Below are 26,223 nucleotides of genomic sequence, written 5' to 3' on the forward strand. Positions count from 1 at the left end.
GCAGGAGAATGTACTGGAAACATGTAATGAGGATCTCAATTTTTTTTTTTTCCGTTACCACATTTTTTCAAAATTTTAATTCTTTTTCATGGAAGAGGCATGTTGTCCCCCCCTAATGCTCATTGTTTCTGTAAACTGAACTGTATTTAATCTCACAGACTGAAGGATATAGAGGCAGAAAAAGATTTTTTTTCCTCAGTGGTTTGGGGGTTGAGTTTGGACACAAAATTAGGTCGTGTTTCAGGGCTTATCTGCATATAAGGAACAATTTGTCTTGTGGCCATGATGCTTTACCAAATGCTTTCAGATTTTATGTGACACGTAGAAGTATTTGTAGAAGTTTCTTCTATTTTTACTCCACTTTGTAACACCTTGTGCTGCCTTCAAAGGCCCTGCATGACCCTCAAAGTAGCCATAACCTCTCTGTATTCCATTTCAGCCTGGCCAAAGCAGGTTGTTCAAAACTCAAGAAAGGCACTAAATCCAAAACTTATTTCCTGCATACCCTCTACAATTTGCCAGGCTCCCTGAGTTAAGGCCAACCACACCTGATGCTCAAGTTTTGGCTTATATTGAAGCAAAACTGCTGAGAGACAACAGCCCAGATCATTTGCAGTCCTGTACAATACACAATCACCTTTACTGTTAGTGTATAATGGAGCAAGCACACAGCAAGTCAACAGCTCATCATTACTGCAAAATGCTCTGGAAATGCTCCCAGCAGTTCATGGCAGTGCTGGCTTCTTACAGACTCCTGTTCACAAACAATTATTTGCTCAAATTTCACAAAAGGAAGAGAATTCTATGACAAAACTCTCCTGGCACTGCCAAAGGTTCAGTTCAATAATGTAATGACACCCAGGATTAAAAATAGGCTACAAAGTTTGCTCCATTCCAATTATTTTGAGGAAATTCAACACCCATGAAGGATATTGCCTTAGACTGTCCATGAACTAGAGATTCACATCCTGGGTGCAAGAAGACAATTCAGATGATGCATGCATTTCAGTGTGGACCTCTCATACAAGACTTGTAACATGACTAGGGAAGTGAAATAAGCCCTCATTTCCATGGTGGCCATTTCCAGGGAAGAGTAATAAATTATTAAAGAAAAAAAAAAAAGGATTGAGCACTGTGACTTGCTCAAAAGTTATGAGCAGTTTTTACTGACAAAAGAGAAAACTATAAGGGAATAGAGGAACACAGTTTCAAGAGCACATTTTAGGTTGTAGAATATTAAAATTCCCAGAAATTACTTTTGTTCAAAGTGCTGAGCAGGCTGGTGTTCCTTCTCCTTTTCCCTTTTTGATTGACAGCGTAGCAGGTGGAGCAGGAATGAGTTTCCTATTAAAAAGGAGCTCTTTCTGGTTTTCTCCATCCTGCCTGTGGGGCATCTCACATACCCCCTAGAGAGCAATATAATTAACAGAGTGATAGGGAGCTGAGCTCAGCTTCTCTGCCAATTGCACAAGTGCTCTAATTATGCAAAAAATGGACGTAATTAATGTAGATGTCAGTGATGATGGACATGGAACAATTAGGCTTCTAGGCTCCATGAAACACTTACTGCTCTAAACAAGTGTACACTGCACAGCCTTGGTAATTAGCTATTTCCTCTTCAAAGAAGTTTAAATGGAGAGTTCTTCTCAGGTGCATCTCATAAGGGTTGACTCTAGGTGGTCCCCTTACCACTTTTTATGTCGTGCTGCCTTTCCAACTTGCCTCAGTAACATTTACTAGTGATGGGGAAAGGCATCTCTCAGCGCTCATACCAAATCACTGCTCACTCAAGGATGTACATCAGGTCTTCTGTGCTACATTTCTATGTCCTGTGATCACTTATGTACATCACCTTGTTTACCAGCAGGTGAGTGATAAAGAGTCCCCGGAATTAATTGCACCATCTACTTGGGGAAGCTATCACCTTGGGGAAGGGAGCTCGGGGACGTCAGGCAGTACCGGAGATGGACAAATATATCCTATCAGAAATTGCCCCTGTTCCCCTTCAATTTTGTCTTCATCATCTTATTCTTGACGAACTGGAACTCTAGCATGTTTTTGATTATGAGCAAATTATTAGGCAAAGATCCCCTATGAGTACCTCCAAATTAGATTGCCCCAACAAACCAGTAGATCTGGACATGCTCGTATATCAAAATTCACAGGCGAAGACCTACCCTCAGGTCTCTTAATCAAGAACAAAAGCACAACCAGACGGTTTTCTACTGAGGACTGGTTACTTCTGGACTCTCCCCACTTTTTTTTTTCACATAGGGAAGTAGGACATGAGATGTGCAAAGCCTTAATACTGAACATTCACCATCACTTAGAATCACAGACTGGTTTGGCTGGAAGGAACCTTAAAGATCATCTAGTTCCAAACCTTCAGCCACAGGCAGGAACACCTTCCACTACACCAGGTTGCTCGAATTTAACTATTAGCCATCAACTATTTCAGTAACTAAATGCATCTCTTTTATCTTGAAAACAAGCCCAGGATGACTTTGAAATTACTTTTTGAGTGCATTTCTTTGAAAAAAGAGTGTATTTGGGAACAGCATTCTGTTAAAAGGAAAAGCAAACACATCCAACAGGAAAAAAACCCCAACCAACAAATAAAAGCAAACCAGAGCACAGCCAGTGTGTATGCTGTGCTGTGAATATAAAGAGGGTGGAAGCAAACAGATTATACATAGTTCAAAGAGGCAGTGTATCCCTGACTTTGAAATTACCATTCCTGTTTAATCTTAGAACTCATTTCAATGAACTGGCAAGGAAAAGAAACAGAAAATTTCCATCCAAAACTGCAGTGGCATGTACTATTCTCTAAAAATTGCTGCTTTTAGCTACTGTAAACCAAGGCATCTATAAGCCAGTTTTACAGAAGAAAGAAGGGAATTCATTGCTATTTTATTTCAATATTTGTTCCTTGATGCGAGTGACAAATATGCTGGGTTTGTTTTTCCTTACAGTCTTTTTTAATCAGATGTCCTTAGGTGACATTTCACTTTATGTAGTAACAACCCTTTGGAGAGAAGAGAACGACCTTCATCATTTGTTCTCTGCTGCACAAAGCTCAGGAGAGCAGCACATTACTGGGATCTCTGAATAGCCTCTTGCATCTTGCCAGCACCTCTTGAGGATTTGAAATACCATCGCCAGATCCTATCATCTGTTGTTTTTAAATACCGCCTTCCAGTGTGAGACTGAAAGCTTTAAATTCCCATCAAGGATCCAAGATGTGAAATACGTGAACATGTTTCCAAGTTTCTTTCTATCCTTGTGCCATTGTAGACAGATAGGTGTTTCTCTTAGCACCATATGGCTTACAACAGAGAAAGCTACTTTTTGCAAAAGGTTTGGAAGTTACAATTTCTCTGATATATGATCAATTTTTAACTCCTTCCTATTTATCACAGAAAGGCTTGGCCAGTAAGGGACCTAAAAGATGATCTTCTTCTAACCCCCCCACCACGGCCAGGGATGCCCTCCACTACACCAGGCTGCCTAAAGCCCCATCCAACCTAGCCTTGAACAATCCCAAAGATGGGGTATCTTGTCTGGGCGATCTTTACCAGTGCCTCTCTCCTCTCTGGATACAGAATTTTTTCCTAACATCTAATCTATACCTCTACTGTTTTAATTTAAAACTGTTCCCCCTTGACCAGTCCCTATTTGCCAGTGTAAAAAGTTGCTCTGCCTCTCTTTTATAAGCCCCCTTTTTATTTACCCTGCATTTCTCTGTTAACAAAGGTGTTGTTCAGCCATCAGCCTCCTCCCTATATTCCATGTGGCCATCACCTGGAGACAATTCTCCGTCTGGAAGTGCCCATGAGCATGGCTGCACTGCAGGCTCTCGGGCTGTCCGAGAGGTGACACGTGGGGCAGCAGAGGTGAGCCATGGGCCAGCAAGGCCAGTGCTCTGGATGCTGCCTGGCTGGGAATGAGCCAAACAGGAGCACTAGCTCAGGGGCTTAGAGGACAAGTCTCTCCTCCGCCCTGCCGCTGTACATGACTGTAGGAGGATAATGAGGTTGAGTTCTTCAAGCAGATTTCATGTGTGGAGAAGTAAGAGGATTTGCCTACTCTTGCTCATCATTCTTCAGATTTCTCATATGTTTTCATAAAGCCTCAAGAGCTTAATGTCTCTGAGGCTTCAACTCCTTTCTCTGCATTAGATCTTTTGGAAACTGACCACTACATTTGTAAAACATAACTGGGAGCTGATGGACAGACGTGAAGACAGAGGGACAGTCCAAGCCCAAGCCAAAGCACCTGCAATGTCAGGATGCTTTCCCTGAATGATGAACACTGGCAGAGCCAGTCTCTCAAACAGATTGTCCTTGGAAGAAGCTCTGCCAGAAAGTACAGCCCTATAGCTCACTTCCTGGCTGAGCATCCCAGAGCAGCCCTTGCCTCCAAAATGCTGCGCCAGAGGGGATGCCAAAAACTACTTTTCCAGCAAAGCCTGTAACAGGCACTGCAGAAAACTGGACCCTTCCTGGAGACAGTGCCCAGAGGATGGAGAGAAGGGTAGGTATAACAGGATATAGATAATAATACAAGTGTTGATTCCAAAACACCCCTCCCTGGAAATAGAGTTGTTCTGACTCCAGCAATTACCTGACAGCTCAACATGACAAAAAGGAAGAGAAGAAAAAAAAAAACAAACAACAAAAAACCAGAAGAGAAATTGGATTCAGGTGCTGCAGTTCCACAATATGCCAGAGGTCACCCAGAGTCCCCCAGTGGCCAATAACACTGAACTTGTTCAACAAACAATTTAGTGACAGCCTCACAGTTGTGGGGAGGAGCGGGGGGGAAGTGCTGCACAATGGAGTATTGGATTTTAAATGTCACTTCAGAGCTTTAGGGGGTTAGTGCAAGGTTTATGACGTGCTGGCTGTTTTTGAGGTGGTGGATGCTCAAAGTCAGAATTATCTCTCCCATCTTCCAGGCCTGCAAGGCGAATACCAAAAATGTTTTGGAAAGAGATGCTAGGGCCCTCTGGTTATGCACTCTGAAGAGAGATGAAGCAGCCATTTATGGGTGTTAGTTGCTTTGCTGTTGTGTTCCTCCTACTTGCTCCTTTCTGATAAAAAAACAGACTTAATCTGCTGGGCCATAGCTTTGATCAGCAAAGCCAGTGGAGTAGCTCAAATATACTTTTGTCTATCCAAGGAGGTATGTTATCCAGATAAACTAGGGATCAGAAGACATGGAGATGAGAAAGTTGTGGTACATCATTCAGTGATCAATGCCCTGTCCAGGCTACTTTTAAATGACAAAAGATCTAGAGCTTACTTTGTATGCTCTGCAACATCATTTTACAGTTTGATCAGTCTTATCAGTCTTAACAACTGAAAATGTTTCCTGTGCTTCCATTTACCTTGGTTTAATTTGGTCATTTCCTATGTGAAATTTTAAAAAGTTTCTATTTTCTTCCACATGCTTCATCAATAAATACAGAGACAACCAGTGGGAAGGAGGACTGGACTGCATCTGGGAATGTGTATTGATGCCTGGAAGGGTTGGGAGTGAGCAGAACTTTATGTGAAACATCAGTGTTGGATGCATGGATAGGCGTAGGAGAAAATGGATCATGTGTTCAGGTTTCATATGTGAATGAATTTGGTATATGCAAATATGTGCCTGCAATATGCTGGGTGTGACAGAAAGCAAGGGAATCCTGCTCTACAGCATTTAAGAGCCACTTGCTATCACAGCATGATACTGCAACAGTAGACTGAGATAAAAATGCTCATGTTTTGTTGCTGTCATAACACAGGGGAAGAATATGAAACAGCCTGCAATGGTTAAATTCCACTTTCAACATCTGACTGCAAAGGGGCTCATCTGGAAGCATGATCAATGTATAAAGCCCTCTTTTAATGAGCAAGTCCCTGCACAGCCCTCACTGCAGCTTCTGGCTTTGAAAACCTGTGAGGGACATGGAGAATTTCTTTTCTTTTTATTGCTCATTCAGGCAGATTCACCTAAAATGGGTGGACAGAAGGGAAGGCTCTCTTTGATTTTATTTCCAGCTCATCTGCCTGTATGAGCAAAGGTCAGTCTTCACCTCAAGCTGTCACTCAAGTTACTTGGCAATTCAATAAGTCAAATAATGATACTATAAAACACATTGAAAAGATATATACAATGAACTAATGATAAAATAATAGTATAATAACACTACCAATAAGAATACTTTCTGTGGTGGTTCTGTGACAGTGATTATCTACAGCACACAACAATGGTCTTCTGTGCAATCTCTGGGTAAGTCTTTCCTGTTTGCCTACTCATGTGCAGCTTTGCCCAGGGAGACTTGTGTCCCCAGCAGAGAGGAGGAAAAATCCTGAAGCTTCTCTCATTAGAGAAAGAACTTCTATTAGCATTTTATTGTTTAATCCAAGGAAATAAGAAACAAAAAGGGAGTCTCTGAGCTCCAAATCACAACTGAGTTACTGCACTGTAATAGTTTTCAAGCATCAACCCAGTCATGGAAGCAAAAGGCAGAGATTTTTAATCTTCCCTATATTACTAAGTGAGACTTCATACAAATTTTGTGTTGAAGTTGAAGCTGATACATTTTAACTAGTTCTCAGCATGGCTATGAGGCTGAGTACCAATGATGGACTGACACATGACTACTGTCAATCTACAGTAATTTGTTTGTACCTTTGAGTGATACCTTTTGTGGTTCAGGAAATGTGACCTCCTGGTTTAAGATGTGTACCTCAAGAATCTGCTGCAGGACATCAAGATTTTAGTGAAGCCATAGATAGAAAGGCTAGGAGGGCAAATTGAATCAATTCCATTGCCTACCATTATCATTTTATTAGGAGAAATGTCAAGAGCACGTCCTGATCTCCCCAAGCATGTTGGTGCCTCACTGCTCTTACAATGTTTGAACACAGAGCAACAGCAGGTTCGAGTTCAGACTAAAGAGGATTCAGACTAAACAGATGAAAGCCACCCCATAATACAATCAGGCTACAAAATGAAAGAGAATCCTGAGAGGTAAATGACTTTCAAGGTCATACACTAATAAGTAGTAGGACTGGGAGTTAACCCAGGGCTCTCAAATCCTAACCCCGTGTTCAAACCTGAAACGGTGCTGCCTCTGTCTTTCAGCTGAATAAGTCCCAACAGGAAGATGGGGAAATGACTGGGATGCAAAACCTTTTTTCTTGCCAATTTTATCACTGAATTTTGCACCAGCGTTTACCAAAACAGCTTGGGAAACAAGCATGTTTTTAAAAGCAGGACACAGTTACATGGGATTAAACCTGGTCAGGTAAAATTAAAATTTAATATCATCAAAAAATTCTTTCTGGAGAGACTCTCTGCAATTAAGAAGACTTTCCTATGGAAATAGTGTAACATCTTGTTTAAGACATTTAAAACCAGAATGAGTAAGTTTCTAGAACAACAACAAAAAATCTTTATAAACCTAGACTGTATCAAGATTTCAAGATTAGCTTTTTTTTTTTTTTTAACTTCTAAAAATCCTGAGTGCAAAGGCCTTGAATTTAGCCTGCAATATGTGATAATGGGGCCTCTTGTAGGAGAAAGAAACAGTAACACACCACTTCACTGAGCAAATACCAGAAAATATCACAGGAAGAACCACCATGGCAGTAGGGAACTTAACATGTGATTATTTGGTCAGATTTCAATACTGGAATGGAGTCTGACTCGCTCTTCATCTCACAACACGCAGGTAGAGCTTTTTCAACCAACACTGCAAATGGATAGATTCCTGCTAAGGGCATGAGATACAGTATGGAGTTACATGGATCACCTTGCTATTGTCCCATTCTTGGGTTTTCATCTGTGTGTGGATTAGCTCATAGGATGGCTCCATCGCATCCATGTCTGGCTTGGGGTAGCCGGGGATGACATTGTGCAGCTGGAACCCAAAGGTGAGCAGCCAACTGTTGACATCTGGAAGGGAAGAGAAACATAAATAAGATAATCTGATCTCTCAAGCAGGATTGCCCAGGAGAAGGCCCAGAGGACCCCATGGTGGCTGGCACTGTAGCAGTCTGGACAAAATGATGAATGTCTGCTTTGTGTGAAGAGCAGAAATCTTAATGGTCCTAGAAAGAGCTGTGTGCCAAAATCTGGTCTTTCCACCTCCAGCCAGAGCCAAATTCTGCACTTTCCCAGCTCTGAAACAGAAATGCTGGCAGTGAGCAAGTGGCCCAAAATCAAAGCCAACTTGATGTCTGTCCTCCATCAGCAGAAACCAAGCACCGTTTGAAGGTGTGAAGAAGTGCGGCAACAGCAACACACTTGGAGGCTGAGAAGCTCCAGCCAATTGGGAAGTGTTATCCAGTCCTACAGTCAGCTTGGAACATCTCACCACAGTACTTCTCTCCCTGAGGACCCTCAAAGGCCCTGCAGGCTGAAGACTAAATTTAGGGCTATGTGCCAGAATACCAGGACATCCTGGATGGACAGCTCAGGCATTTAGCAGGTGCTCATGGAAGAGGCTCTGGACATAGCCATTGCTTTTTCCATGGAGTTCCACCTCAGTCCAGAACAGAATTTCCTGGCATGTTTCATAAGAAGCTATAGTTTGAGTATTAAACCAGGGTAAAGTCACATCATCTTTTATGCTGCTGTTTACAGTGAGCCTTCATACTACCTGCAAGGTACATTATAGTGAAAATAAGTATACAGGCATGAGACAGATATTTTGCTTGGGCACATTCTACAAACACCTTAAAAAATGTCCATGGATGGTGAGAAAACTGACAGCAACTAGTGATGAATTACTGTCTTATACAAAAGAGGGACCACTGGCACTAAAGGGAATGTGATGGAAAACCAGCCATTTGGGACACCATTCCTGCATTTACTTGCCAGTAGATGACAAAGTCTTCCTTAATTTTTGATTGTACAGCTATTAGGAATAGCAGCTGAAAGTTAATCTGCTGAAGGAAAAAATCATGAGGTTCGATATCTCCTAGATCTGCTTGGGATTAGGATCACTTCCCCCCTTAAGTTCAGAGCATTTGATGAGCACACCTTGTTTGCCTTCACTTAGCTTCAGGGACCACACCTGATACAGTCCCTGAGCAATATGGTGTGCATGTGGCACACAACAACAACTGCAAGGTAAGGGAAGGTATGAAGGTAAAGTTGAACTAATATTAGTTCCCAGGAGTCTTAAGTGTTTGGATGTAACTGGAATTTTGTTGGTGACTTCTCTGCTTCAATCTGGAAGTGCAAAGACTTGATTTTCATTTTGCTAAACTCAATAAGCGTTGCTAAAACAATCTGAAGACGAAAAGAAATAAATAATCAAATATGCATACTTGAATATTTTTTTCTCTACTCCCATGAGCCTAAATGTATGTTTAGAAGAACTGGTTGGAACAGAAATTACGGATGCAAGTGGTAAATAACACCATTCCAGATGACTGGAGAATCAAGAGCCAAACAAACAGACTATCTGTTGCTTGTTTTCCTACAGGCCAAAATGTTGCGATTGGGCAGATGTCCAAAAAGCCCTTGCGACAATCCATGTGGAAGAGGGAGGATTTCTGTAATAAAAACACTTCTGTTCACTCAATGTACAGATTGCTTTTGGAGTGTCTTTGAAACAGAGAGGTTGAGGGGGTATGAAAGAAATGAAAAGGCTCATTTGATTATTTTGTAGCCTAGTGTTAAGCAAGCCTGCTTTCAAATCCTTCTTATCTCAAATGAAGAACTTTGATGTACATATTGTGGACCAGGTGGTCAGGAGAACAAAGTAAAACAGTGAAGGTCAGCATTGGTGCAGGAATCATTTTCCAAGCACTTCAAAAATGCTAAAAAGAATACAGAGCATGGATGCTGAATTGCCGAAGAATATGTAACACGTCTGGAAATATCCAATACAAATTTTTTTTTAAATACTTCTCAAAAAAACTGACTTCCAAATCATTTGCAAACAGGAGTTTGCTCTTTTTGGGAAGAGGTGTTGGAATACCCAGAACAAAAAACCACCAAAACAACCTGAAACCATGGGAGGAAGGTGTGGAGCTGAGAAAACAGAGGGGAAAATACTAATTTGCCAGGAGGCAGTGACAATGTTTTTGACAGAAAAGTACATTTCACATCACAGAGGTTTTTTTCAGCTACAGTAACCCTGCCAACACATTTCACAGTAAATTCATTTGAGGGCAAAGAAAAAGTAGACATGCAGACACATGTAATGGAAATGTCAGTTCAATCCATCAAGACTGCTGAAGCTGGCAGCAAAGCTCTGTGCCATGAAGTGTACAATCACTAAAATATTCATGTTTAACAATGGGCCTCTCAAAACATAAATACCTGCTTCTCCTGCTCTCCCTCCACATACCTTCAATTTCCTTAAGCTCAGAGACCTCATCATGGTGGACCAAAGCACATGTTGGTCCTGGGCACTGAGTTCCCCTAAGGACAAGCAGGTCCCAGTGTGGGAATGGAGAGACAGAAAGCAGTTCCCTGTGTCCAGATTTGGGCAGATTTGGTTGTGATGACAAGGACATTCTTATCATGGCTCCTGCCCACGAGGTGCCTGAAACCCTGAGCAGAAAGAACTGCTGGGGTAGCAGCCTTCTGCCACAGCACTTATCCCATAGCATGGCCTGCTTCTTCCATGGGCGGGGGGAAGGGAAACTTGAAAAATATATTTGGGCTCTGTATTCTTGAAAAACTACAAACAGAACTTATGAGAACATGGAAAAAAATTATTTGGTGCATATAAAATACTAGTGTACCAGGTTTTGACATCTTGATTTTATTGTCGGAGTTGTGTGGGAAGCTGTGCACCTGCTCTAATACAGGGCTAGAAAAAATATTTTGTCCTCTCTTGACCTGAGCAGGAAAACAAAAATCTGTTAATATGCCACAAAGCAACAGTTCAAAAATTAGATCAGTTCAAAAAACCAAAAATTTCCAATTAACTTCTGAATTAAACCCCATTTTGGTTTTGCTCCTTATCTTTCTTTTCCAGTTTTCAATCATTAATTTACACTTAACTTGAAAAGGTTGAAAATACAAAACAATTTTTTCTTTAAGGACATTTTGGAATTCGTCATTTAGACAATTTTGAGAGCTGTTTACGCTTCTGCTGAGAAATCTCTCAAGCTCAGGCCTCCCCCATAAATACATTCAGTTTTGACAAATAAGCATTTTCTGATAGGAAAAGTTATCTTGAGGTATTCCCTCCCAGCCTTAATTATCAGAGTGAGAGCAACATACAGGATCTTAGCCTGCATCTTTTGACATATTTTACTTCCCTTGTGGCATCATCTTCTCAGCTCTGGAGAAAATAACTTTTCATGAAAAAACCCCATGATCCTAATGGCTAGAGAAACAATCAGGATTAAAACCCCAGGATTTTTACTTTGTAACATTTATTTTCTATTAAGCAGATCTCATAACTCTGGGGAATGCAATTATTGTTGAATATGGGAAGGTTGTGATAGATACAGCAAGAGCATTTAAAAGTTAAGTCTATCCCCTTAAGAAGAATGTACATTTGATGTGTGATTGTGGCACTTGGCTTTTCAATGTGAAGTGTCTAGAAAAGAATCCCACCAAAAAGTCTTCTCAAACTCTCTCACTGCTACCACTGTTGCACACAGTATGAAACTACATTTGAAGGGGGAAAGGGATAAAACAACGCTGGCTGGAAATAAACCTGGGGGCAACACACCTATGGTAGAAGGGACAGTTTGCTAGTGAGGTACTTTGGGCTGCTATCTCAGTACAGGCAGGGGATGGCAGCAAACATGCAAGTGTAATCAGATGGCCCAGAAGGCCAGTGGCACCCTGGCCTGTATCAGCAATAGTGTGGCCAGCATGACCAGGACAGTGATTGCCCCCCTGTACTGGGCACTGTGCTCAGTTTTGGGTCCCTCAGTACAAGAAGGACACTGAGGTGCTGGAGTGTGACCAGGGAAGGGCAGTGGAGCTGGGGAAGGGTCTGGAGCACAGGTCTGACCAGGAGCAGCTGAGGGAGCTGGGGGTGTTTAGCCTGGGGAAAAGGAGGCTCAGGGGTGATCTTATTGCCCTGTCCAAATGCCTGAAACAAGGTTGCAGTATGGTGGGGGTTAGACTCTTCTCCCAGGTAAAAAGCAATAGGACAAGAGAAAACAACCTGAAGTTGCACCAGGAGAGGTTTAGATCAGATTTTAGGAAAAATTTCTTCACAAAATGTCAAGCACTGAAAAAGCCTGCCCAGGGCAGTGGTGGAGACACCATCCCAGACAGGATGTGTCAAGCTTTGGGGTAGATATGCCCCAAAATCTGTCCTTTAAGTCTAAAGCACCTTCTTTTCTTGACTTTTTGCAGATACTGTTAAGTCTTTGGGCAGATTAACTTTGAACTACATAACTAGTAGTCTAGTAGTCATGTAGACACTCTGAAATGGCTGACTGTAATGAAAGGTTTAAATTGCTTTGCCATTCTGCTGAAACAAATCTGTATGCCATTTGTTTAGTTGCAAATAAATCTCTAGGCAAACAGAGCTGCCCCTCTACAAAGAGAAAAGTTATCAGGACATTGGTAGCTAAACTTCAGGTATCTGAGGGGACAAAAAACTGTAAGCAAAATAAAAAGAGCAAGCACCTAAGAAGAGAAAAGGAAACAGGTTTGGGTATTACAGTCTCCATCTACGCTAATGAATTAAACATACCCTGTACATGGGGGTCCAAATGGCAAACTAAAACTTAAGTCCATTAATTAAAGAATGGAAAACCTCATGGTGAACAGGACACTGAGAGAGGAATTACCTATTGTACTGAGGATAAACTTCTTTACAGTAGCTGGTACAGGGTTGTGTATTGGATTTGTTCTGGGAAGTGTTGATAACACAGGGATGGTTTTGCTACTGCTGAGCAGTGCTCAAACAGAGCCAAGGCCTTTTCTGCTTCCCACCCCACCAGTGAGGGGACTGGGGGTGTACAAGGTTGGGAGGGGACACAGCTGAGACAGCTGACTGACCCAAAGGATATTCCAGACCATAGGGTGTCATGTAAAGCTGGGGAGAAAAAAGGAAGGAGAGGATATTTGGAGTGATGGTGTTTGTATTCCCTAGACACTGTTTTGTGGGATGGAGCCCCTGCTCTCCTGGGGATGGCTGCCTGCTGATGGAAAGCAGAAAATGAATTCCTGGTTTTGCTTTCCTTGCACAAGTAGCTTTTGCTTTTCTTATTAAACTGTCTTTACCTCAATCTCTGTCTATGGGTTTTCTCACTTTTTCAGTTCCCCATCCCACCTGGGAGGACTAATTGAGCAGCTGTGGTGTTGGGGCTCAGTTCCATCTGGCATTAGACCATGACATCTATTTGCTGATGGCAAGCTTGTGAAAATGTTTCTTAATTTAAATGTCTTACCTGTCATGTAACATTTGATATCCTGAGAATTGCTAATGGGATTGTTGTTTTTGAACATATACAGGTTGAAAGGCATTATGTTATTGCTACTCAGATGCTTCCACATATCATGGTCCGGACTTGTCCAGCGACCCGCTAGCACATCGTAGTCTCTCCGCCCCATGTGGATAAGCTTCGTGAGGGGGTCATACAGTCCTCCATGGTAGCCAATGATGATCTGGAAGTTGGGATTAGTGTCCATATAGATCTCCCCATATGCTGTGTACAGTATCTGCTTGATCATTAAGCCAGTCCCACTGAAGACAGCCAAAGGAGTGCCAATGTTATCACAGGCTATGTAGAATTCATCGCCGCTGCTGAGCTCCATCGCAAAGAGGTGGCCTTGGAGGTCGTAGTACAGGGAGGTGATCTCGGAGCTCGAGTGGTTGTACAAATGAGTGACCTTGGTTGGGTTGGTCAGATCTGCGTAGAAGAACTGCAAGTGATGGCCATGGCTGGTTTTGCTGGAGACTCTCCTTCCTAGGCCATCATAGCGGTACTTCACACTCCACCCACTTGCTTTGTTGTAGGCTTTGATGAGCAGGCCAGCTGAATTGTACTCAAAAATATCATTGCCCCTTTGCTTCAGGAAGCCATCTTCATCCATTTTGTACTGCACATCCCCCAGTCTAGTAATCCTATCCCTGAGGTCATACCTGAGTGGTGTAAGGCGGGCACTATTCCCTGGACTCAACAGATGGAGGTTTCCATTTAGGTCATAGCTGTAACGCCAGAGAGGTTTGTCATTGATAGACACAGTCTGCAACTGGCCATCAGCATCATACTCATATGAGTAACGAGTTGTGTTTGCATAAGGGCCAACCTTCAGCTCTTTCTTAACCACTCTCCCCATGTTGTCATACTGCACAGTCATCCAGTACATGAGAGACCGGAATATCTCATATTGCACCTCCTTCATCCTGCCATAGGCATCAAAATGTTTAGTGTGGGTCATGACGGCAGTGGTGATAATCTGGTTGATATCGTAGTAAATGACCCCAAATTTACCAAATTGCTCAGTTTTGCCTGACACATCATCGTACCTGTAGAGATCAATAGGCAAAGGTGTCTCATTGATGACCGCTTGCATGCTGGTCACACGGAAGCTGTTGTCATAGTTATAGTCAAAGCGTGCATTCACCATGCCTTCCTCAGTGAAGCGGAAAATCTGTCGGTCAATGAGGGGTCCTATCTGTCTGTACCTGATTGTGCAGGTAAACCCTTCATTCTGCAAGTTTATGGTCTTCAGCATGCCCGCAGTTTCATCGTACGTGAAACTGATCTTTGTGGTGTCGTAGAGCATCTCGGCTAATTTGGACAGCTTCCCATACTTGTAGATGACACGTCTCCCTGTGCCCAAGTACAAAGTGTGGAGGAGCTGCTCATCCTCTGTGAAGTCCTGAATTACTGAGGCATTGCCTTCTGGTGGCCGGTAGATGTTCCTGTAGTAACCAATGGAACGAATGGTTTCCAGAGTCTGACGGGCAACGTTGGGCATGGTCACCGAGGACAACCGGTCATTCTTGTCAAACTCAAAGATGTACTGTCTCTGGCTGTGAAGGAGAAGCACCATGGACTGGATGGGAAAAAGAGAAGTATAGATTATATCCCTGTTTTTCAAGCAAAATTATACTCTCACAAAACCTGTAAGATTCCTCAATCCAAAGAGCAGGGCAAGTAGGACAAATCTTTGCACCCACAGAATTCAACAGTGAGAGATAAGGAGCTGCACATGGCACATCAAGTATCCTCAAACAGGAGTGGGTCAGTGGAAGAAGCAGTTCATGTAGTTGAGGAAGGTACAAGCTCAGAATGCTCAGTTTTCCAAATCACTACCCTATAGATGTCTTACCAAATTCCCTGTGCCAATAGCCTTTGAACACTAAATAAAATTGGTAGAGCTACTTAATCAATGCTTGAAAAAGTATTCCCCAACATCTTTGAATGGTGAATTACTTATTTGTGTCAACCCATCTTCTATTATCCCCTTCTTCTAAACGTCTGCCTGCATGCTTATTTGTTCTGGGATTTTTATTATTTATTTTTTTTGCATATAACAAACAATCCACATAGATTGTATAGTACAAGGAATAAGTCAATACTTTTTTCCTTTTTAAAGACATGGCACAACTACAGTTTCCTTAAATTGTTGTAGGGATAGGCGCTATTCAAAACCAGGAATAAAAAATTCCAGTCCTGGGTATATAGTATATGGATCTGTGGGTCACTGGGAAGTGTAATGCTGAATACCCAGAAAACATAAGTTTCATTCTAACTGACAGAGTGCAGGCTCCAGGAAACACTGTGAAGTGTGCTACAACAGTCTGGCTGAATTAATGCCTCACTTATTAATTACATATATTTTTGTAAGCAGAAATGAGCCACTTGAAGAAGGCAGGATGTCAGTCTGCATAGGTTTTATTCACATGGAAAATCCTACTGGAAATTCCTACTGTTCACTCTGCTGACTTTATCTGAGCATATTTTATATTGCAGTCAATTCAATAAAGCAAGATGGTGCTTAAAAAATCACATGCCAAAGCTTCACAGTTCACATGCTCTCAGCATGAATGGGAAAAAAGCATCTCAGACAATTTTCAACAGCTCTGTGGTGATCTGGCACCAAAGCCACTTATGAGTACCTTAGTGGGACAAAAAAGGAGGACTGGACCATAAGGGCCAGCAATTACCTGAGGTGAAGGAGTGCAGCTGTACTGATGTCAAAGGAGTAAAGCCCATGTGCCTCAAATGCACCATCTCTGAGTGCTAAGAGGTTCTTACCTTCTCCAAGTAGGTGTAGCTCCATGATTTACCATCAGCAAAGATTCTGGATGTAATTCTGCCAGACTGATCGTACTCCATCCTTTCTGACATGGTACCCCTCTGAATCCCTGCAATGTGTCCTCCTGGGGAATAGGTGACATTGACCCCGTTCAGTCTGCTGCTGGGTGACCAGAGACTCGGCCTCCCTGCCTGGTCGTAGAGGATGCGGAGCGTGAACTTGCGGTGGTCATCATAGATTTTCTCAGTCCTTGTCACACGATCAAAGTCAAGGGACAGCAGGTTTCTGTTGTGAACCTACAGGAAAAAAAAGGGAGAATTAGGAAGCTGGAAACAGTTTAAGTTAGAAACACTACCCTTGTTTCACCAAATACCTATTTATATCACACCAGAGAGTATCCAGCTGTTCACTGCCACTGGATAAGACACAATTTTTAAAGCAAAGAGTTGTCTTAACATTGCTTTTATTGACTTCAGTGAGGAGAGAGGAAGATATACAGTACTTTTGAAACACCACAAAAAGAAAGAATATTGTTCATATCCCAAATCTAGGTTTAGGACTGTTACATCAGATGTGACCTACAGAACACAGAATGACAACTTGCTGCAAGGAATATTTCCAAGACATTCTACTTATCAAACCTTGAATGTTGAGTCTTGCTTTCAAAAAGGGGTATCAAAAAACACTTGGAGAACAGAGATGGATGTTGTGCCAACATAGCAGACATCAGTTTTTCTCTGAGTTTACTGAATGTAATGCAGGCATTGGAGGTTAAGTGTTTCCCCTGAGATGAAACATGGAGGCTTTAACCCCTGCAGATGTTACACAGAGCAGGAACTTTCCTTTAAGAGCTGGAGCTTTAACTTCATTGTCCTGGGATTATTCAGAGTGGTGTAATTATACTCTGATCTTTGGAAATTCAGAGGCACTGGAGGTAAGCAAAGGTATCTACTTCAGAGGCAAGAGCAGGAATACATTTTGACTCAGGGATTGCTGTCCACAGCAATACAAAAAGGAGTTGGTAATACTACTAATGCTTAGCCACATGTGCAAGGAGACTTACAAAGCCACATCAGCACAGCAGCAAAGTACTGGTTTGAAAGCAAGGAGGAAAACCAGTACTCCCAGCAGGAGCTTGCCAGTGAAGATAGCTCTTTCTCCATCCCACCACTTACAAATCTCTTTCAGCTAGTGAATATCTTTCTCCTGGAAGGGTGTAGATTCTTCTTGGATGAATCTTAAACTCCGAAGGACTGACTTGGTTTTCAAAGTTCCCTTTGCAGCCCTTCAGCTACAGTCAGTAAACCAGAGTTTGCTGCTTGCTATGAAATTTTCAGATCAAGTTAAAAACACTGCCCTATCCTGCTCTGTGTAACACTGACACTCCTGACTGGAAGTGTTCAAAAATATGCAGATATGGCACTTGAGGACATGGTTTAGTCGTGAATATGGTGGTGGTCTTTATTTTAGTTCAACTTGTAGGACTTTGCATGGTTGGACTTGATGATCTTAGAGGTCTTTTTCAACTTGAACAATACCTGATTCTGTGTCCTGAGCACTGTTCTCTGCCCCTTCGAGCTTTGAACTTGGCCATTGCTCAATGGCCAAGAATGTATGATTGAATTCCTGCTGTATTTTTAGGGATGAGGGAGTATCTGAGAGCTAAAGAGCAAGAGGAAGGATGGGGTTGCATCAACAGAGAAGAGGTTCTTCAGTCCCAGAAGAACAGGAGAGGGAAAAGCTGAATCACTGCAGTGCCTTTGTCTTGCATGGGCAGACATCTATGCCTAGAGAATGGGGACACCAGAAAGCCAGAATTCAAAAGATGGTATCCCAGGAGCTGGGGAGAGAAGGGACTGTAGCCATGATGTGAGGATGATGTAAGAGAAGAGGCAAGTGCAACAACAATTTTCAATTTATGAATAACGAGTAAAAAGTGGGTATGACTTGAGGGAAGAAACTTTGTAGAAAGGTAGACAGTGCTCTAATTAAATATCTGTGAAATAGAGTGTAAATGTGCATTAGGAGAGAAGAAATCAGCCACTATAACAAGGAAGCTGAAAAATAATTAAAAAGGTATCAAAACTCTTAAGTACAGATGCACATGTGCAACTAAGAGGAATTTGGTATCTCCTAGGTGCTTGCTACATAGAGAAAGAAATATGAGTGGCAATTCCTTGCAAAAATAGAAAAGCAAAGCAGGAAGTAGTAGCATCCTTGCCTCCCATATATTCACAGAGCAGCTCCATCCTGAGAGCTGCAGCTTCTTCTGCTCCAGGTCTTTGCCAAGAAATCTGGAAAGAGCTCTTTAGGGCTGGAACAGTAATCCAGGCTGAACGAGGTCTTCCTGAGAAGAATGCTAGCAGCAGTGCCATTCACTGGGCTGGAAGGACCGAACAGCAGGTCCCTGGATAGCTCTTTAAGCTCAGTCCAAATGTTTGTATCCCCTGACTGGTCTCATAAATTGTTCCATCCTCCCTGTGCTCTGGCAAGCAATGTCTGTGCGACTAGTTGGAACCAATCTCCTTTTTCCTGTACTTTATTTTTTAATGATTTGTTTTCTTCTGCTCTCTTGGTGTACTGTCTCTTTTATCTGAGAAGTGCTGCAGTGCTAGCAGTAACCCCTCAAGGTGATGAGCAAAGTGAACCCGACCCTGCCAGTAGCCTCTGAAAAGGGTCTAAATCTTTTTCATACTTGTTCAAGGGCATGCCTTGTATAAAAGTGAATTTTCTGCAGAAGAACTGACAGGGCTGCAGGCTGCAGTCCAATAACTGTGTTTTATGGTGAGCAGCTAAATAAGGTGCCATCCTCCATCCCAGACTTTATCCTGGAATGGAGTCTGAAAACCTGCAAAAAGGTTTTGACCCTCAGCGTGTTTGACAAGGCTTGTGATCAGCACAGGATCAAGCCAGGGTAAATTTAAATCCACAGTTCACAGTGGATTTGACATCCCCTTAAAAATGTGTGAGAGACTACATTTAACCCCAAACTCACGTTCCACAGTACTTTATTCAATCCCTTAGCTTCCTGAGCAAGAAAAATAGAGCATAAACACACCACAATCTCTGATTTCTCCAATGCTTCCTTTGGCACTCCTTTAGTTTAAATCATTATTAAACAACATGCATTGATCTCCCTGGGAACACAAGTGCACAAAACCAGAGAGGATTCTCATGAAAACAGCCTGGCAACCTTCAGCAGAGGAGGGCGAAAAATACTCCTGCAATGAGAACTCCAGGAGCCAACTACATCCATGTGATGAATGGCTGTCTACAAAGGAATTTCCCCAGCAAATTGCTGAAACTGTTGGAGTGGCTATAGCCAGACCCCAATGTCTTACAGAAATTGTGGAGATCATCCTGGACCATCTTTATTAGTCAGCAAACCAGGAATGGTTAGCACCATATCCCCCTCTGATCATGTCAGCTCTAGGAATTTCTGGGATACTAGGTCTTGATGCCTCCATTAATCTGCTGCCAAGTTCTTGGGAAAAAAAAAAAAGTGACTTATGACAGGAGTTACCATGGTTAAATAAATAGAAGAACTGAGCCAGGAGCTCTCTCTTTTTGCTGTCCTATTTGCTCTGTTGTCAGAGATTACTTTGCATCCTTCTTTACTGAAAAACTCAAGATTGTGTAATTAAAAAAAAGGAGAGGACCCCTGTTCCTTGAAGCAGAGTTTACCTAATGCTCTCTCTGCAAATGGAGTCTATTGCTGCTGTTGGCCAGGGATGGGTGGAATTCATAGCCAGCCAATCTGCAGAGATATCTCACTGCTAGGTGAGCAGATAGAGCATCACAACTTTTCATGGGGTGTGTGGGACAGCAAAAATGAAAGGGGGTGCTTTAATATATTTCTATTGCTTTACAGCTGCCTAGCCAAGTACAGAGCCAGGTCAGCACTGATGGAACAGGGAAAAAGGTATCAGGGCTGTCTTCTTTCCCTTCATCCATGCAGAAGTCCCTGCTGTGTGCCTTATCTGTGCAATAAGGAACTGTGTATTGTATTATTTCCTAGGGAGGGTCAGGGAGGTAGCTGTGAAAGTGGCTTCATCGTGCTGGAAGCTGGGAGCTCATGGCAACAGGTTGCCAGTCCCCAGGCACACCGTGGGAGGAAGAAGCACAACTCATAAAAAGTGGATCCTTGTGATGACAGCAGAAAGCATCATTCTTTTATAGTGTCCATATCCTGTTTTCCTCACTTCAAAGGCTTCATGGAATGATGCTGGAGCCTCTTTGGAATGTTCTTTCCCCATGGAGCACCATGTCTTTGCTGCTGTCTTGTGTGAGCAGTGGGGTGAGAGGAGAGGGAAAGTAGTTACTTAGTCACATATAGCAGAAAATGATAAAATTTCCCAAAATGAAGAAGAACATGTTGAATTTAACTTTCCTAAGTTTCTCCCCTGCCAGTGAAAGCAGCAATTATTGGTGTGAAGGAACAGGGGAACATCACACAGAGAATATGTTAAATGTTGTGCAATCCCCAGGGAGGCAATTAGCACTTTGCAGGTTTTTGTAAAAGGGGTGCAGATGCTGCCATGCACACACAGACACACAGCTTAAAACATCTTGTACACCCTCAACTACTTTGAACCCCTGAATACAGCCATAACTGAGTCCTTTGACCATGTAAGATGCACTTCTGCTTCACTAGAAGGGCCCTGATAGGCTTGAAATGTGAATAAATGCTGGCAGATTTATAGGGATACCAGCAACTAGCCTGAAAATTCATTTTGCAAGTGTTTTTCCAACTTCAGTACAATATAAAACACAGACACATTCTGTGTTTGAATCTACTGCAAAAATTTTGGGAGATAAAACTGATACAGGCAGCTGAGCTGTGGCTAAATGAGTGGAAACTGTTGTGAACACCAAATAGCTGTGACCCAGCTGCAGATTTCAGAAAGCTGTCTCTTTTCAGAAAAAGACCTTTCTGAAAATTTAATCAGTTATTAAAATGAAATGAAATGAAAGAAAAGAAAAGAAAAGAAAAGAAAGGAAAAGAAAAGAAAAGAAAAGAAAAGAAAAGAAAAGAAAAGAAAAGAAAAGGAAAAGAAAAGAAAAGAAAAGAAAAGAAAAGAAAAGAAAAGAAAAGAAAAGAAAAGAAAAGAAAAGAAAAGAAAAGAAAAGAAAAGAAAAGAAAAGAAAAGAAAAGAAAAGAAAAGAAAAGAAAAGAAAAGAAAAGAAAAAAGAAAAGAGAAAAGAAAGTAAACCCCTCAAGACAAACCCAACAAAAAAGCATGGTGACAACCGATCTGCAAATACACGGCAGTTCACACTGAAAAAGCAGCTTCAGCTTTCATTACTGTTTGCATTTTTTCTCTTGGTAACAAGATATGAGGCTATCGAGGCATGGGGAAAAGAACAGAGGCTGGGGTGGAGAGATTGAAGAGAAATACTTGACAAGTGTGAGTGAGGAGAGACGGGACAAATCACACCGAAGTGGCAGGGGTCATGCAGCAGGGAACAGGGAGAGGTGAAGAGCAAGGACTGGGAAACACATATCCTGAAACCAGAGCATTGATATTTACTGCCAAGCTTAAGTGTGAATAAATAGCTGCAGTCCTTTTGCTGTGGTGGCATTACACAGCACTAAGCATTTTTCTCAGAGGGTCTGAATTTGCCAGGTGCTGAGCAGCTTCCCAGGAATTGTTCATCAGCCTGTGACTCTGAGACTAGCAAGGTACAGGGTGAGTGCACAGGACTTGCTATTACAAGTTCCCAGCTTTGCCAGCAGTTAGCAGATGAATTACAGCTTATTGGGCAAGATCTTTAAACAGCCCTGACAAGTATGAGGTGCATTGTGCGGAACAATGTTTTCAAAACACATCAGTCTCAAGTACAGAAAGGTCTAGGCACTCCTGGAGGGAGAGTACTGTCAGGCTGGAGCTGCTTGTAACACTTCAGGGAACAACAGCAATTGTGGTGCAATGCCTTGCGAGCTCAGTTCTTCAACAGGTTCAATAGGAATCCAGAGTTTTTTCTGAGGTTTCCCAGTGAAAAGTATTCACAGAATCATTGAATGGTTTGGGTAGGAGGGGGGCCTTAAAGATCTTCTAGTTTCAACCTCCCTGCCATGGGCAGGGACACCTTCCACTAGACCAGGTTGCTGAGTCCCATCCAGCCTGGCCTTGAACACTGCCTGGGATGGGGCAGCCACATAATCCCTGGGCAGACTGTACCAGTGTCTCACCATCCTCACAGCAACGAATTTCTTCCTAATATATAATCCAAATCCTGTCTTTTTCAGTTTGAATTCATTCCACCTTGCCCTGTAACTCTATGCCCTTGTCCTAGGTCCCTCTCCAGCTCTCTTGGAACCCCTCTAGGTAATAGAAGGTGCTCTAAGGTCTCCCTGGAGCCTTCTTTTCTCCTGGCTAAACAACCCCAGCTCTCTCAGCCTGTCCTGACATGCTTAGAAGGCCTTTCAGTACTCTGCTCTATCACTGCCAGCAGCACAGGTAGAAAACACCTGCACTACCTGGTGTGGTATTTTATAGTTATGACTGTCCCTGGCTTGCTTAAACAGCCTGAGATGATGGTTGAACGTGTGGTGTCTGATGGGAGGTGATGCATTCCCAGTGATGCAGAGGGCTGGCAGAGAGATCAGCAGTACCACCTCTGATGGCTAAGGGAACATCAGCACATAAGGAGACATAGTGATATACTCCAGTCATAAAGGTTATGTCACTGAGGGTGAACAGCCAATTCTCCATCTTGCAGCTCCATCCATATTGCAGACAATACAAATGACACCCATCCCTTTCTGTCATGAGACTGGGGACTGATGAGATGGCAAGTGGAGGCCAAAAGTGCTCGTGGTTCTCACTTACCCTTAGCCGGCGTCCAAAGACGGTGACCTGCCCTCTTGCTTGCTCCTTCCTCTGCCTCCACTCCACCAGGTTGAGGCCGTTGTCAATGGGCAGGGTGACATTCCTCTTCCCCACGGTGGGGTTGACAGTGCCAGCCAGCAGATGTGGCTCGGTCTGCAGGGCCACCTCCATGCCATTGGCGAGCATCAGTCTGAGGGAGCCATCAGCACCAATGTAGTAGCTGTTTCGGACTTGGTCTGAAGATAGAAAAGAGTTCTTTGCTGATCTTTGAGGATACAGCTCCAGCTTTTCATTTTCTCCCTCACCTAGGCTGCATCAGCATTTCAGATGGTTGTAACCAAATGCTCTGTTACTCACCTGTCCCACTCAACAGGAGCAAAATATCGGTTTCATCAAGGAAAGTAAACATGGACAATTGCTGTTTCATTCTGATGAAGTTTGGCACCTCATATTCTTGCAGAAAATCTTCCACAGGTTAAAAAAATGAAAAAACTGTGTAATACTTTACCAAAGGATGCAGGCTCAAATCTCTTCCTCTAGGCTAAAACACTGTGTGGTGAAATATTTGTTTTAAATCAGTCTGACTGAAAACTTTCCATGCTTTTATATCCTAAAGATCTTAATTTCACAACAGTATATGAGAAAGTGGGGCCACCTACTTTCCTCAGCTCATTCACTGTCTCACAAGTGACAGGAAATTGCACAGCAAGTTAATGCTAACCAGTTCCCCAAACAACAGCCAAATCCTTTCCCTTGAGAAAGCTTTCAGGAGGTAACTGAAGTCCTCATGTTTGGAGAGAAAGCAGAGGCATTAAGCTCCCACACGTCTCTATACATCTGGCCTCCACTAGCTTTGAAAAATCAGATTTTGAGGCCAGTATTTGGGAATTGAGGAGTTGAACAGAAGAGCAATCTCTCTTCTATATCCTTCAGGAATCAGGCAGGCTGAAAGCCCATCCTTTGAATCTCCAGCTGGCATTTATCTCTGCAGAGAGTAGCTCATGAAGGGCAAGAAAGAATGAGATTTACTCAGTGCAGAATGGCTTTAAAAACATATTATACAAACACTGCCTTATCAGAAGCTCCTCAAAAGCTGGAAAATATTACCATTTCTGTGTCCCAGGCTGCCATAAACTCTTAATTGTGAATAAAAACACCAACTGAAAATTCCCATTAAGTGTTTTTCCTTTCTGAGGCAAACTGGGTTTTGTTCACTAGTTGCTCTGCCATAGCTCAGCAGGAAACAAGATTACAGTGAAATTACCATTTCTTGTCCCCAAGAAATAGATCAGCAAAGAGCACAGTTTGGTATAGTTAGGGAAGGAAACGTGACACCAACGGGTCCTTTTTTATGTGGGTGTCATCCTGCTCCTATGGTAGCCAGCTGGAATTCTGCCACAGAGACCTCAACAGACGCTCAACTTTACACAGCAGTGACAATGAAACCACTGGGGCACAGGATTTTGCCAAAAACATACAGCAGTGATTCACAATGCAGATCCAAGTATTACAGCTCTATCACTGAGTATGTAAGTTGATGGTCTCTGACACTGACTCCAGTCAGATCAAACCCCCACCACGCTTAAGTCTGCAAATGGAGAGAAGGGCCAGCCAATTGGCTTCCACATCTTTCTTAGACACTTGGTTTGATGCTAAAGTATTAGGAGATGTGCTTTAAATCAAATTCCTGAATAGTGAATATATTCCTCCCTCTTTTTTCCTTCACCAGGAAGCAGAGGAAGGCTTGAAGTTACATGAAATTAATCAGACATACGATGTTCCCTTTGTGTTACATAAGCACCACAGAAGGGTTATTATACCAGTGCTGTGGTACAGCGTGGGGAATGTTAACCCTCTACTTTCAACATTTTCCCAAGAGAAGACTCTACCCTGGCTCTGGAAGACATTTCTCAAGGGCTACATGCAATCTGTGGGCCGCGGGATGCTGTATTTTAGGCTGCTTTGGTTCTAGGACACTACTGCCCTACTTAGTCATTGAACAAATGCTCACTTTGTCACTAGTCCAGAAGACAAAATCCCACTGGAGTGTTGATGTGCCTGTTGCAGAAGCTCCTACATCCATCCTACTGGAATTTGCAATCTCCTGAAAATGCCTTCTCACATCTCACCGGTTCACAGTGTGATCCAGGTTTCCTGAAAGGTTCGCCAAGAATTTCGCTCACCAAGCCACCTCTTCTGCAACATTACCCAGATCTTTGTTTTAAGTGAGTTTCTTCAGATCCAAACAGTTTCATAATTTTATACTTCTGAAGATTGTTAAGCTGTTTGTAATTCTGCATGTTCTAATGGCCAGAATGTCCCTGTGCTGGAGGGCAGGACAATGACAGAATTGACTGTGGCACCATTATGTAACTCTGCCTTCAGCACTGAGTGTATAAATCACACCACAGTTAATTTTGTCACTAAAGGGTCCCCAACAGTGGGCTCTATTGCTTTAGTAGGCTCTTGAGGTGAAGCCAACCTCATGGCTGTGCAGTTGCCACACATCTTAATATGAGTGAGTGAATGAGATGTGGTGGGGTAGGTTGTATCCATCTTACAGGCTCAAGTAAAGGATAATGATGTCTTGGTGTTTCCCTACAGGAATATGGGGACAGCTTGAGGGGGCTGAAACCGTCTCAGCTGCTCTCTCCAAAAGGGTAAAAGCAGTGTTTCAGGCATAGCAGGCACTTTATTTTAGGAAAGGTTGATGATACAGAGAGGGGGAAGGAAATTGTATCCCAGAGATGTGGAAAAAAATGTCACTCTGGAACATGCTTGTCCCACTTGGACCAGTTTGTTACTCAGAAGGAGAAAAGATGGTTCACACCCCATTGTCATCAATCACAGACAGAGTGAATGAGATCTGGGGAGTAAGGAAAGGAGAGTCTGAAAGTTCCTTGCCTTTCACCAAGCCCCAGGGAACAGGTGTGATAGCTCACCCTGATCCTAAGGAGGCTTCCGCTTTCAGAACCTGGAGATCCAGGCTGGCACTCTGTGCAGTACAGGTTCTGCCACTACCAGCATGTCAGCACAGTGCTCCCTCATACTTATTCCTCTTTTATTTCCCACTTCATTTCCTTTTCCTTCACCTAATCAGTTCTCTGCTTCCCATCTTCCTACCACGAGCACAATTGTGCTCATTTCCCACAGACACAAACTGGTCCTACCAGTCCTATCCCACCTGTTCATG

At 42.7% G+C, this 26,223-nt stretch overlaps 1 protein-coding gene across 8 annotated transcripts in view; it reads right to left on the bottom strand.

Annotated features, from left to right (window-relative positions):
- Positions 1–26,223, bottom strand: part of TENM4 (teneurin transmembrane protein 4) — a 1,535,416-nt gene that overhangs the window by 7,788 nt on the left and 1,501,405 nt on the right. For all 8 annotated transcript variants that reach the window (XM_088159254.1, XM_088159253.1, XM_088159247.1 and 5 more), the window contains 4 exons: positions 23,031–23,266; positions 16,197–16,493; positions 13,377–14,991; positions 7,805–7,947 (listed from right to left, as the gene is read on the bottom strand). In XM_088159254.1, coding sequence (XP_088015380.1) covers positions 7,805–7,947; positions 13,377–14,991; positions 16,197–16,493; positions 23,031–23,266 — 2,291 coding nt within the window. The remainder of the gene's footprint in view (positions 1–7,804; positions 7,948–13,376; positions 14,992–16,196; positions 16,494–23,030; positions 23,267–26,223) is intronic.

The sequence above is a fragment of the Sturnus vulgaris genome, chromosome 2, assembly GCF_052056855.1.
Source record: "Sturnus vulgaris isolate bStuVul1 chromosome 2, bStuVul1.hap1, whole genome shotgun sequence".
Taxonomy (NCBI): Eukaryota; Metazoa; Chordata; class Aves; order Passeriformes; family Sturnidae; genus Sturnus; species Sturnus vulgaris.